At 50.2% G+C, this 13514-nt stretch overlaps 1 protein-coding gene across 1 annotated transcript in view; it reads right to left on the bottom strand.

The window, feature by feature from the left end:
• Positions 1-2687, bottom strand: part of LOC122363590 — a 31519-nt gene extending 28832 nt beyond the window's left edge. Inside the window, exon 1 of the mRNA XM_043333051.1 lies at positions 2509-2687. Within this exon, the coding sequence (XP_043188986.1) occupies positions 2509-2687 (179 nt within the window). The remainder of the gene's footprint in view (positions 1-2508) is intronic.
• Positions 2688-13514: the final 10827 nt, after the last annotated feature.

The raw sequence follows: 13514 nt of genomic DNA, 5'->3' as shown, positions 1-13514 counted from the left end.
AGCATCGGATCTATGATCCCTACGGATCTCTAGATAAATTAAAGAGCTGGATCTATGATCCCGACGGATCCGAGATCAGGATCCGTGGGATCAGGTCCCAGATCCATTTTCTCGGATCCATGCACATGTCTGGTAGCCTTTGAGTGGCGTGAGATGAGTGGCAGAAACTTCGAAACTTGTTCTGATGCCTACAAATACGTCAACTTAAAACTTCATAACTTTACTTCACCTGTAACCGGGTTTTATCTGTACCTGTTGGTGATGAGCAAATAAACATAAACATAAGCATTTTGGCTGAAAGGAGACGATCTGCTGGCAACATTTTGGCTTCGGAGGACGCTTATTTTTTACACAAGTGAAACGTGACCACACGTTATCTTTCACGCTTGGTTCCTGCAAGTTTTCCTTAATTAAAAAAAAAAAAATTACTCCAAATCGCTAATCAGGTAGTGAAATGTGCACACTGCACAGTATAGGCCGACAAAAGCCTTAGCTATGAGCTCAAGATATAGGTATGCACTTCCGGTATGTGTCACGACCTCCGGAGGAGCCCCCTCACCTCAGCAGTTGAATAGAATCGTCCTCAGTGAGGTCGCTAAATCTGACACCAGCGGCCGAAAGGAGACGGTCCCCGGGCAGAATTCCAGCCTCGAAGGCCAGAGTACCCTCGTGGACGGCCTCCACTCTGGCGGACGGGCGAGAGGGAGGGAGAGAGAGAGAGAGAGAGAGAGAGAGAGAGAGAGAGAGAGAGAGAGAGAGAGAGAGAGAGAGAGAGAGAGAGAGAGAGAGAGAGAGAGAAAGAGAGAAAAAGAGAGAGAGAGAAAAAAATATTCGACAGAGAGATAAAAGAGAGGGAGATAGTCAAGAGAGATTAACCCGCGACCTGGTGGGGGGGGGGCTATTTTTTGCCCCCCCCCCCTCCAGACTTTTCGATATATCTCCACAACCGCTGCGCCGATCGTCACCAAACTTTCAGTACCCTCCTGGACATCAATTTTACATATGGTGACCAAAAATTTTCCCAAAAGCTATGATAGGTTGGCCGGAAATGACGTCAGAGTGACGTCATGTTCTGCCGTTTTCGACCCAAAAAAGGGTTTCACGGGAAGAGCTGTCAGGCCTATAGCTTTGCAAATACAGAAAAATGATACGGACATAAAAGCTGTAGAATTGACAGGGCTACAAAACTGCTATCTCGGATTTTTGAAATTTTTGGATTTTGACCCCCAAAAATCAAAAAATCAATTTTTTTGGATATAATGATCTAAAAATCCAAAAAGTTTTTTGAATTTCGCAAAAACCGGAATATATGTGATAGTCCTTACCGCCTTCCATCCACATACCAAATTTGAGATTGATAACTCTTTTTTGGCGAAGTTATAGCGAAAAAACTGTTCAAAATTGATGAAGTCAAATTTTCAAACTCAATTTTTAGCAATTCTAGACCCCGTAGCGCAAAACAAAGACCACCATTAGACTCCCCGTGACGAGCTGCATCGAATCAATACCCATTTTATGCAAAACTATCAACTTTAAAATTTGACTTTTTTGGCCTGACCTTGACCTGACCTTGACCTGAACTTCACCAGAAAGTGACCTAAGCCGTACCTGATAGTCTTATAACCAACACCATTGAGTTGGAAATGAAAAATTGGCCATAAAACATGCATCACACAACCTTAGTGAAGTTGGGCTCATGTGACCTGACCTGTGACCCTTGGTGACCTGACCTGTGACGTGACCTGGTATTGTCAGTGACCTCTAATAGCAACATATCTACTAGGCAACTGACGCCCTATCGCTGATTCTCGACAAAATGCGTTTTCCTCGGTGTTATAGCGCATTCCCTAGAAGACCCGTGAACGGTGAAACATTTCACCTTTGACCTGACCTGTGACGTCATCGGTGACCCCGAGGTCAATGAAATTTGGTTTCCTTCTACAAATTTGACAGGCCTTTCGAACGCCGTTTGAATTTTGCGGATCTGTCCAGTAGTTTCGGAGATACGAGGGGGGGGGGGCAAAAAATAGCCCCCCCCACCAGGTCGCGTTATAAACAGACCCCACCAGGGCGCGGGTTAAAGTAATCAACTAAAGTATTATGCTTGGAGACGAAGCTTGACTTATAGGAAGAGTGTTTACGAGAAGATACGGACGATTTCAGAGGCCAACTTGTTTAGATAGGTAAATTTGTAGAAGCTGTGCTGCAAAATGCATATGAATATAATTATTTTTCAATCACTAAATTAATGGGAAAAGGTGTTGTACGACTTTTCATCCAATATGCAAATGTCTCATCGATACATTTCACAATAGCTTGTAGTCGAAATAATCCAATACACATGAGCATCCATCTCTATTGATCAAACGTCCGCCTTACAACAGCGACACAATACATACAAGGCGCAAGAACGTTATGACGTTATGACTTAGTTGCAGTCAGCACTCAGCAGTTAGCACCATTGACCTCTATGGTTGGTTACTATAGAAGTCAATGGTTAGCACCCACCTGGGCGGAAGACACCAGGCCACGCGGAACCCCAACGGAGCGCCGTCCCTCCTGGTTAGTCGGACCCTGATGATACCGGTGGCCGCAGAGGGCAGATTGGTGGGGCCCGGTGCCGGGCTGTCCTGAGCCGACGGAAGGCAGTCTGCCGTCCCAACAGGAGGCTGGTGAATGGTTGTCATGGTGTCTGAGATTGACGCTGTGAAAGAGGCAATTGGTAACTGAACGAACAGGACCAAAAGCGAAAAATATAGTTGGTAATTTTATGGATAACAGCGATGCGTCAACATTTTAACCTGGCACCGCCTGGGCTATTTCCGTACCCACGACAGCCTGGGGGGGGGGGTCGGATCCGACCCCCCCCCCCTGTTATCTCGAGAACCAATGGTCGCATCGAGCCCCGCGAGGCGGCGTTCGAAAGGTCTCTACGAGACCTTCCCAAAGCACTCTTAAGATTTTAAGATTGAGGTCAACTTTCGGGTCAAGGTCAGGTCAAAGGTCAAATTCGGGGGGTTTGGCATGATTAGGCTTACGGACAGCGGAATCGATAGCTGCTGCTCGAAACTCACCAAAAATGACCTCAAAGGCCTAGTGAAGGTACCATGTGCGTATAGGGGTCATACTAAGTACGGGTCAAGGTCAGGTCAGGTCACGAAAGGTCACGGTTTTCACTTTCTGCTACATGGGCGTGCGACACATGTTTTATGGCTTATTTTTCACGCCGAATCCGATGGTAATGGTTATATGTGACCCCAAGTCACTGTGCTGGTGATAAGTGTGCATTGAGAGCATAAAAGATCGTTTATACCATACATACCTAACTAAACGAGGGCTGAGAAAAAGGTCAATTTTTCAACTTTTTATTTTTGACAAAAAAATGCACTTTTCTAGACGAGCTTTGTCCCAGGAATCTAGTGGTGCCATTTGTTTTCACATGCGATGTTCAAAAGTGCCTCTAATTCACAAAAATGCTTATGACGTCACCATGCCCTATGCATGCTGGAGCTATTTTTTACAATTTGGGGGTCAAAAATCAAGATAGAAAGTTGAAAGTTGGGACATCTAATGTTCTAATAGAGCTCTATAACATATATTCCGGTTTTTTTTGGAAATTCTCAAAATTTTGGATTTTATTAGCTGTTTTCCAAAAAATGTAGTTTTTTTAATTTTTAGGGGTGAGAAACGCATTTTATGGAAAATCCGATATAGCCATTTTAAAGAACTCTTTGAGCTGCGTCTATTTATGTCCTTAATTTACAATTCGCTTTAAACCCTGATTTTTGGCGATTTTTAAACATTTACCACTTTTTGACTAAAAACGCCATGTAATTACATCACTAAAATCGATATATCTAAAAAAAATTGGAAATTTTTTCTTAAAAATTACACAGAAGACGTCAAATTGATGGGGGAGAAGGTATGCCAAGTTTCAAGTTGATAGCGTAAGCGGTTCTTGAGTTATTCCAGAAAAACGGAGGGGGGTCGGATCCGACCCCCCCCCAGGCGGTCGCGGGTTAAGTAGCAACATTTAACCCACGAGCCGCTGGGGGGGGGGGCATAAAGTTGCCCCCCTTTACGTTTTGTGGAATATCTCCGAAACCTGATGAGCTACGAACGTGAAACTTGGCATAGCTTCAAATGAATACCTAGGCAATGTTTGAGGAAAGTTTGGTGGTTGTAGCATCTAAGATGACGTCACAGTGACGTCATAAAGTTTTGTCGTTTTCCGATATGGACCGTTGCTGATGACGCTGAGCATGAAACTGAACTGTAAATGAACTAGACAGCACCTGCTGTCATCCTAAAACATCTAAGTACACTTCCATCTAGTTCCTAACCAATAATCGGCCCTATATATTCGGTCCCATATGCCTGATGTATCGTGAGGAAACTGAGAGTCGCAAATCTATAATTTGACTTATGACGTCACTGTGACGTCATTTCAAATGGGATCGATACCAAATTTGGACACAACCTCGGCTAGGTATTCAGAAAGATGTGTGCAAAGTTTCGCTTCTCTATCTCTTCGCGTTGCGACGATATCGCCTCGGAAGTAAAGGGGGGGCAACTATATGCCCCCCCCCCCCCCAGCGGCCGGCGGGTGGCGTGGAGGCCCAGCGGCCGCCGGGTTAACCCGCGCACCGACGGGGGTCTGCGCCAACTTCGCACCGACGGGGGGGGATGACCGCTGTCACCGACGAAATGAACTGCCCTGTTGTTCTTCTCTTTCGTTTTACATTTGACAGCCACGCGTGATCTATCGCAGTACTGGTCATGCCCCGTGAGCCTGGACCAGCTGTTGTGTTAGTTTCTCGTCTCAAGTTCTAATTGCCTACAATTTGTCACTCGCGCTATCGCTTCACACTTGACGGCTGTTCGTGCTCGCCGCCGCCGTATCGTATAACCGAACGTGCCGCGCGAGCCTGCTCTGGCTCTTCTCACAGGTTTCTCGTTTCATATTCTAATTGCTTTTAGATGTACGACTGATTGTTCTTTGTGCCCGCGGCGGCTCCTCGAGTCGCTGCGGGCAGTCTCCACTTGAACGCCACCGGGTACAGTCCTCGGTGGCGGTGCGCGGCTCCGCCGGCGCCCCGATGTGCGCCGGTGTAGTGAACCCGTGACGGAATCGTGCGCGATTCCGACGGCACCCCCAGCGGGTTGCCAACGTGAACAGTGACGGAGTCGTGCCACCGAGCACGATTCCGAGGGCACCCCCGTTCGTGTGCCCAGTGAACGCCACTGAGCCCAGCTCAGTGGCAGTGCGCGAATTCGCCGGCGCCCCGACGAGCGCCGGCGTATTGCAGTGCAGTGAACGGCTCTGACGGCGCCCCGTCCGCGGCGGCGCCGATGTGTCATCTGAACTCTGAACAGTGAACTTCATCGACAGTGCTCACTGTGTTTTTCTCTGGTCCACCTGTCTACTCTGCGCTCCTCATTTCACCCTCGTCTACCGTTCGTCATCATCTATCGTCCGGATTTCTTCAATACATTCTTCAAAATTCATCGAAGTTTTTCCTCCGCTACAATAAATGTCCCGGCCCCCATCAGAGGCTCGTCAGGGTCGGCGACATTTAATGGTCCTCCGGGCCGGATCAGGCCAGAAGAAATCAGAAGCGGAGGAAACTTCATCGAAAATGGAAAAACAAGAAGGGAGACCGCAAAGTGAAGGCGCTGTCGGCGGAGTTCCTGTGACGATAGAAACTGAAGAAACCATGGAGGTTTCGACGCTGCAGCAGCCGCGCCCTGAGGTGAGTTCCAGTTCGTCAGCATCCCGCGCATCCGCTGAGGCTCAGCTCACGGCGCGAAAAAGGGCTCTGCATGTGAAACAGTTGGAAAAACGACTGGAGATGGAGCGACAGGAAGCGGAGCGAAAGCAGCAACAAGAAGAGAAGTTGAGGCGGCAGCAAGAGGAGTTGAAGCGTCATGAAGATGAAGTGAGAAGACGACGTGAGCTGCAAATCGCAAAAGATGAAATGGAACAAGCTGCACTAGAGGCACAATGGCGACAGCAGATGAATGATCGACGAAACGCCGGCAGAAGGGACGACTTCATGAAAGCTGAACGGGAAGGACAGCGAACGGTTACTACGAGACTCCCGCAGTCCGAAATATCATTCCACTGTCCTCTCCCTCTCCCTGCTAGCCCCGTCCCAGCTAGCCCTCAGATCAGCAGACCATCGTGGATCGACGAGTTACCCAAAGATAGGATACCGGCGTCAGAAAGTGTCCAGAAGTTGAAAGTTACGGACAGCCAGAAAGTGACAACCAGATGGATCTCCATCGCTACTGCCCAGGTACTTGGCATCTCATTCGACAACCAGCTACCCGCTGGGCCAGACCTGCTGAGCTCGGAAAAAGAACTCGCTAGCAACAAGAACCTGAAAGAGGTGACTCAAGAATCCTGCTCGAAAGAAGGACGCCTCCGAAAAGTGAACCCAGGTGAAACAGCTGAGGCAGCAAAATCCCTGCAGCATCCCTCAGCCAGAAAACCGAGCGAAGACCCGGAAATCCAGGTGATCTCCGACTCCGACGCTGCTGCCCAGGTGCTTGGCGCCTCGTGCAACAATCGACCACTCGCTGAGTCAGACATGCGGAAAAGTCAAACTGACGTCCCGCAACGATTCCAGGAAAGGGCTGTGGCCTGCGTAGCGGATATCCAGGAGACGGCTGATCAGAAACAGTTCATCCGACAAGAAAGAACGGCTCAAAACCGCCTCTCGCCTGACCTGAACGACGGACAAAAATCAGACCAGAACGAGAAGGAAGAAAACGTCTTCAAAACCGAATCGTGGCTGGCGTCCGCTGACCTTGTGCCGCAGAAAACAGTCACCGATCATGATGCAGATGCACAAGTCAAACTGAAGACAGAGACCACGAAAGCGCGACACGGCAGTGTCTGTATGGACGACGCCCATCAACCAGAACGAACCGTGTCAGAGGCCGCCAGAGCAGTAAGAAGAGATGGTCCCGATCTGCTCACAAAGGAAAACTTACGGCTCGAAAACCAGATGAACAACACGAGTGAAGTGCAAAGCAGCACACCATATGTGAGACAAGCACACCCCGATGCGGACTACGATGACACCTATCTCCCTGCGGAAGGAGCTCTGGGTGCTGTCTGGGACGAAGAGCGAGACTCGCCGAGTGCCCAGTTCCCAGACAGTAAGAAGCAGACGACCAGACGAGGAGCGCTCAGGAGAACTGCGGTTATCTTCGACCCCGTGAGGATCGCCGCTCCGTATCGGATCACGGTGCAGATCCTCAAGGAGAAACTCTGGATGCTACGACACATCCGGAGCCGATGGAAGAAAGAAAAAAATCCCAAAACCTGGCACATCGAAAGGACTCTGGTCCCTGGTTCGAGAACAGAGCTCCTGCCAGGACCGGACAGACGAGTGCGCGCTGTACGACTCGTCACTGCGAATGGAGCGACCCACACACGGCCGGTCACGTGGTCGCTGTCCTAGAAGAAGCAGCTCAGCTGTAGTGAACGGGTTTGTCGCCACATCATTCCCACATCCTGACAGCTGTACTTCGACCGTACTCCCACTGACCCACTGAGCCTGGCCTATAGACCATTTCTGAAACTTCATCTCGCCCTCCGTCCCGTGGAGCAGACACCAAACTCGCCGAGATTTATGTCTTTTCCCGTGTCCCCCTCTAGCCCGGCTCGCCACATGGACCGCTTTCCCCTCCCCCGTCCGCGCAGCCGGCCATTAGGCACGAGTGACATCTGGAGGTGGGGGAGCTCAGCTGAGTGGCGCGTGCCGCGCTGCCGGTTGACACTGACCTTGAGTACCGAGGGAAACTGAGGCGACGAAGGACCCTGCTGACCTACTGAGAGCAGCGACCGATCAGCTGACTGCTGGAAGGACAGCACATCAGCTATTCTGGAGAACGACAACCGAAACCGGCAACAGCCGTGTGAACACTCGCGTTGCGTTTCTGGTGTAGCCGAACACTGCGCACCGGAGACTGGCGTCAGAAGTGACAAAGTGACGCGACCAGTGGACTAATGTGCAGATGACCAGGGACGAGGTCTAGCGCAATGAACGATTGTGAAGGTGCCGAAAGTGTTTGCATTCGTTATGATTTAGTACTAAGTGATATAGGTAGTGTACCATAAATCTGTATAGGTGCTTGTGTAGTTTAGGAAGAACTCGCGAGAACCTGCGTAGCGAAGTCGTGAATCTCGTGGATGTACAGAATGTTCCGTCGGTGTTCAGTGGTTGTGTGATCTCCCGTCTTAAGTCGATCACAGGGGAGGAGTGTGTCACCGACGAAATGAACTGCCCTGTTGTTCTTCTCTTTCGTTTTACATTTGACAGCCACGCGTGATCTATCGCAGTACTGGTCATGCCCCGTGAGCCTGGACCAGCTCTTGTGTTAGTTTCTCGTCTCAAGTTCTAATTGCCTACAATTTGTCACTCGCGCTATCGCTTCACACTTGACGGCTGTTCGTGCTCGCCGCCGCCGTATCGTATAACCGAACGTGCCGCGCGAGCCTGCTCTGGCTCTTCTCACAGGTTTCTCGTTTCATATTCTAATTGCTTTTAGATGTACGACTGATTGTTCTTTGTGCCCGCGGCGGCTCCTCGAGTCGCTGCGGGCAGTCTCCACTTGAACGCCACCGGGTACAGTCCTCGGTGGCGGTGCGCGGCTCCGCCGGCGCCCCGATGTGCGCCGGTGTAGTGAACCCGTGACGGAATCGTGCGCGATTCCGACGGCACCCCCAGCGGGTTGCCAACGTGAACAGTGACGGAGTCGTGCCACCGAGCACGATTCCGAGGGCACCCCCGTTCGTGTGCCCAGTGAACGCCACTGAGCCCAGCTCAGTGGCAGTGCGCGAATTCGCCGGCGCCCCGACGAGCGCCGGCGTATTGCAGTGCAGTGAACGGCTCTGACGGCGCCCCGTCCGCGGCGGCGCCGATGTGTCATCTGAACTCTGAACAGTGAACTTCATCGACAGTGCTCACTGTGTTTTTCTCTGGTCCACCTGTCTACTCTGCGCTCCTCATTTCACCCTCGTCTACCGTTCGTCATCATCTATCGTCCGGATTTCTTCAATACATTCTTCAAAATTCAACGAAGTTTTTCCTCCGCTACAATAAATGTCCCGGCCCCCATCAGAGGCTCGTCAGGGTCGGCGACAACCGCCCCCCCCTGAGATCTCAAGAACGAAGCAAGATAGCGACAAGCGGTAAACGGCATCGGATACGCACGGACAAGGTCTACAATTTTTACTAAGGTCATTTTCAGGTCAGGTCAAAGATGACGTCACAGGGGTCGAAAAAGTCAAAATGGCGGCGCTAGATATGGAGAGTTTTTCTCGAATGACTTTCGAATTAGTCAAGATAGGAACAAACTAAGGGCATCATCATGATCCTCTCGTCAATCCGCATCTATTGATATATATATGTTGGCCGCGAAAGGTCAAGGTCAAAGGTTGACCTCAGGTCACGTGACCTCCAGGTCATTATGTATATCATTCGATGCGTCTTGACGAGCTGAACACAATGAGACCATCCGCGCGGCTGTATCTTGTTCCTGTACGGAGTTATTGGCAAAAAATCTTTGGTGACCTTTGATGACGTCACATGACCTTACAGCTCCCAACAGCAAAACAGACCTCAAGGTAGTGAAGGTTGATCGTATATGAAGTCAAGTATGGTATATGGGGCCATTCTGACCCGTTTTAGTGGTAAAAACAGGGAGTTGATTTTTTCCCCATTGACTTATAATGGGGAGGTCGCGAAATTGACCTGACCTTAGGTCACCGACATCAAAATTCCGAGATATAGGTACAAATTGTAGCTACTAATGACCTAATAACATACTGCGTCTTTCAAAGGCCTCCGACATCTACTGTAGCTCTGGCACGGCGACAAAGTTGCAAAAAAGTGACTTGAGGTTGGGTCATTCAAAGTGAGCTGGTGACCTGACCTTAACCCTCGCCCCGTTGGGGGGGGCATTTTGGCCCCCCCTGTGTTTTTTCCTGAATAGCAAGAAAACGGCGGCGCACAGCGCCGCCAAATTTTCAGTACCTTCCCGGGCATCAATTTGACACCTTCACACCAAATTTCAAGTCTTAGGTCACCTTAGGTCAGGAGTTATTGAGGTCAAACTGAGGTCATGTTCGAGCAAAAATGAGCAAAAAACATGCAATCTTGAAACGCTCACCAAATCTACAGTTAACAAGTAATCTCAAAGTTCTTTATATTGTCTAGTAGACAAAAAGCGGCGCTACAAAACTGCTATCTCGGATTTTCAAAATTTTGGGTTTTTGACCCCAAAAAATTCAAATAAATGTTTTTTTTAGAATAACTAAAAAAAAATCCGAAATTTCTCCGAATTTCGAAAAAACCGGAATATATGTGTTAGTCCCTGCACTCTTCTATATACATACCAAATTTCAGATCGATATCTCGTTTTCTGGCCAAGTTATAGCGAAAAAAAAACTGTTCAAAAATGATGACGTCAAATTTTTGAACTCAATTTTTAGCGATTCTAGACCACGTACGGCAAAACAAAGACCACCAATGAACTCCCCGTGACAAGCTGCATCGAATCGATACCCATTTTATGCAAAAATATCAACTTTGAAATTTGACCTTTTTGACCTGACCTTGACCTGACCTTGACCTGACCTTGACCTGACCTTGACCAAAACGTGACCTAAGCTGGCCCGTAAAGGCTGCCTGACCCACATAATCGCATTTGTCATGTAAAATGGGCCATAAAACATGTATCACACACTTTCATATTGTGACCCCCCAGTGACCTGACCTCTGTGACCTGACCTGGTATCAGTGACCTCAAATAGCAAAATATGTGTTTGAAGAACATTTCCCCATCGATGATTTTCAATGAAATGCATTTTACTCGATTTTACAACGCATTTCTTGAAATGCCTGTAAACGGTGAAAATTGGACCTTTGACCTGACCTGTGACGTCATCAGTTTGACCTGGGTCAATAAAATTGGGTCACAAGGTAGTTCCCTGATAGGGCTATCCAACACCGTTTGCCGCTTGTCGCTAGGTTGCGTAGTTCTCGAGATCTTAGGGGGGCCAAAATGCCCCCCCAACGGGGCGCGTTGCTCGGCAGAGCCCAACGGGGCGCGGGTTAAAAGTTAGGAGGTTTGGGGGGATCCGTGCTATCGTAAGTTATATCGGACGTGTCTGCGAAACTTCTCTCGGTACGAAACTTCTCTTGATCGGAAGAAAATCGGAGGGATGAAAAAGAAAGAGCGGCCCATCGGAGCTACGTTGTACGTAAGTTGTTTCGCAGCGTTTAAATGCCAGTTTTACTACGATTTAAATGCCAAGCAGATCAGCTGACCTCGTAGTACCATGTCAATAAGGTCGAATTCCCCATACGTTTATAGTGTAAAAGTGACCCCTATTGCAAATGGGCTGTCAGGGACATCTCCTCCTCTGTAAATTTGGAGGGATCATGTGTCGGCATTCCCACGTTCGTTTCGGAGTCCATCTGTTCCATTTGGAGCCCGTCAGGTGGCGTCAAGAGTTGGCGCAGCGAGCGCCCCGACGACTGCGTCTGCGCACGAGGCTTCGCGATGGAGGAGCATTTTGACGAAATCGCCCTCGCTGCAGAAGAAATAGAGGGACTTGTTGAGAAAGAGGAGGCCGCAGTGTGCCGACGACTTTAAACTGTACGCCAACGCCAAGACCAAGGCAATCAGGGGGCGCTCAGATGATCGGGAGGTTTCAATTGATCAGGGACCCACCAGGTGACCAGGAAACCCTCTGATAACCAGGGGCCCTTCCAGTAACCAGGGACTCCTTCAATAACCAGGGGCCCCTCAGTAAACGTGGGCCACTCAGGTTACTGCAAGAGACAGGAGTCCCTTATAACCAGGGACCGGCAAGGTCTCTCAGGTCCGTTTTTGACAAAGCTGTTATTGACGTCATATGCGAGCCCTTTGCCACCAGCAGAGGGCCCTTTCAAGCCTTTTTAGGGCCGTTTAACGTCTCTTGAGTTTCCTTTGGGGCTAAGGGCCTCTTCAGCAGCCGAGGGGTCTTTGAGGCCTTTTTGAGGGCCTCTTAACGTCAGCTGAGGACCGTTGGACGCCATCTGAGGACCGTTTGGGGCCTTCTGATGGCCAGTAGATGCCAACTGAGGGCTCTCTGACACCAGCTGAGGGCACGCTGACACCAACTGGGGGCCTCCTGACACCAGCTAAGGGCGCTTTTATATTTGACACGAGCTCAGGGCCCTTTGACGCCCTTTGAGACCTTCTGAGGTCCGTTTGACGCCAGCAGAGGACTCTTTGGGGTCATATGAGGGCCCTTTGCTGCCTTCTAAGCGGCCTTTGAGGCTTTTTGAGGGCCGCTTGACGCCACCTGAGGACCGTTGCGGTTGGACTCCAGTTACGGACCGTTTGAGGCCTTCTGATGGCCATTTTGCGCCAACTGAGGGCCCTCTGACACTAGCTGGGGGCCCTCTGACACCAGATAAGGGCCCTTTAAGGCCTTCTGAAGTCCGGTTAACGCTAGCGGAGGGCCTTTTGAGGCCAAATGAGGGCCTTTGAGACCTTATAAGGGCTCCTTGAGGCTTTTGAGGGCCGCGCGACGGCATCTGAGGACCGTTGTACTCCAGCTGACGACCGTTTGAGGCCTTCAGATGGACTTTGGCGCCAGCTGAGGAGGGCTCACTGACACCAGCTGGGGGCCCTCTGACACAAGCTAAGGACTAAAGAGTCCTTAGCCTTCGGACTAAGGACTCTTTAAGACTCAGGCCTTCGGAGGGTCATTTGACGCGAGCTCAGGGCCCTCTGACGCAGGTTTAGGGCCCTTTGACGCCCTTTAAGGTCTTCTGAGGTAGGTTTAACGTTGCCTGAGAGCCCTTTGAACCCATCTGAGGGATCCTTTGAGGCCATCTTGTGGCCCTTCATTTGGCGATCTGAGGGCCCTTTGACACCAGATGAGGACCATTTGACGCTAACCGAGGGCCCTTCGAGGCCATCTGAGGACCCTGTGACCCCATCTGTGGGCCCTTTGAGGTCTTTTGAGGGCCATTGAAATTTCACCACAATACCCCTGGCTGCGCTATTGGGCATTTATGGACTCGTATGGGCCTGCTGGGGAACGAGATGGGCCCTCCCGGTCTTTTCAATCATTATTTCAGTTCATTTTACATGGTCTTCGGCGGTCTTAAGATTAGGGGCCCCAACTCGAATGGGGGGGAGGCCCGTGTGCCCTCTCCTGTGTGCAGCCTTGCCGACACTACACCGCTTCCCCTCCCTCCGCCATAAACGCACCGCTGCACTGTTAGGCGCCGACAAATACGGACCGGCGCCGCAACCGGCTCCCCCGCGGCCTGCCTCGCGTTGACATAGCCCTCTCCGAACACCAGTGTAACCCCCACGCGGCCTAGGTATCGCCGCGCCCACCTGTCCGCGGCGCGGCCTCTGATGGCGTATCGGATCATTGATGGTGCGATACATGTTTTGGTCAGATTTTCGCAATTAACGCTAAAAATTGCCAAAAA

Source organism: Amphibalanus amphitrite, unplaced genomic scaffold (genome assembly GCF_019059575.1).
Source record: "Amphibalanus amphitrite isolate SeventyFive unplaced genomic scaffold, NRLGWU_Aamphi_draft 000628F_arrow, whole genome shotgun sequence".
Taxonomy (NCBI): domain Eukaryota; kingdom Metazoa; phylum Arthropoda; class Thecostraca; order Balanomorpha; family Balanidae; genus Amphibalanus; species Amphibalanus amphitrite.
The sequence above is the reverse complement of the archived record's forward strand: the minus strand, read 5'-3'. Positions and strand labels throughout refer to the sequence as shown.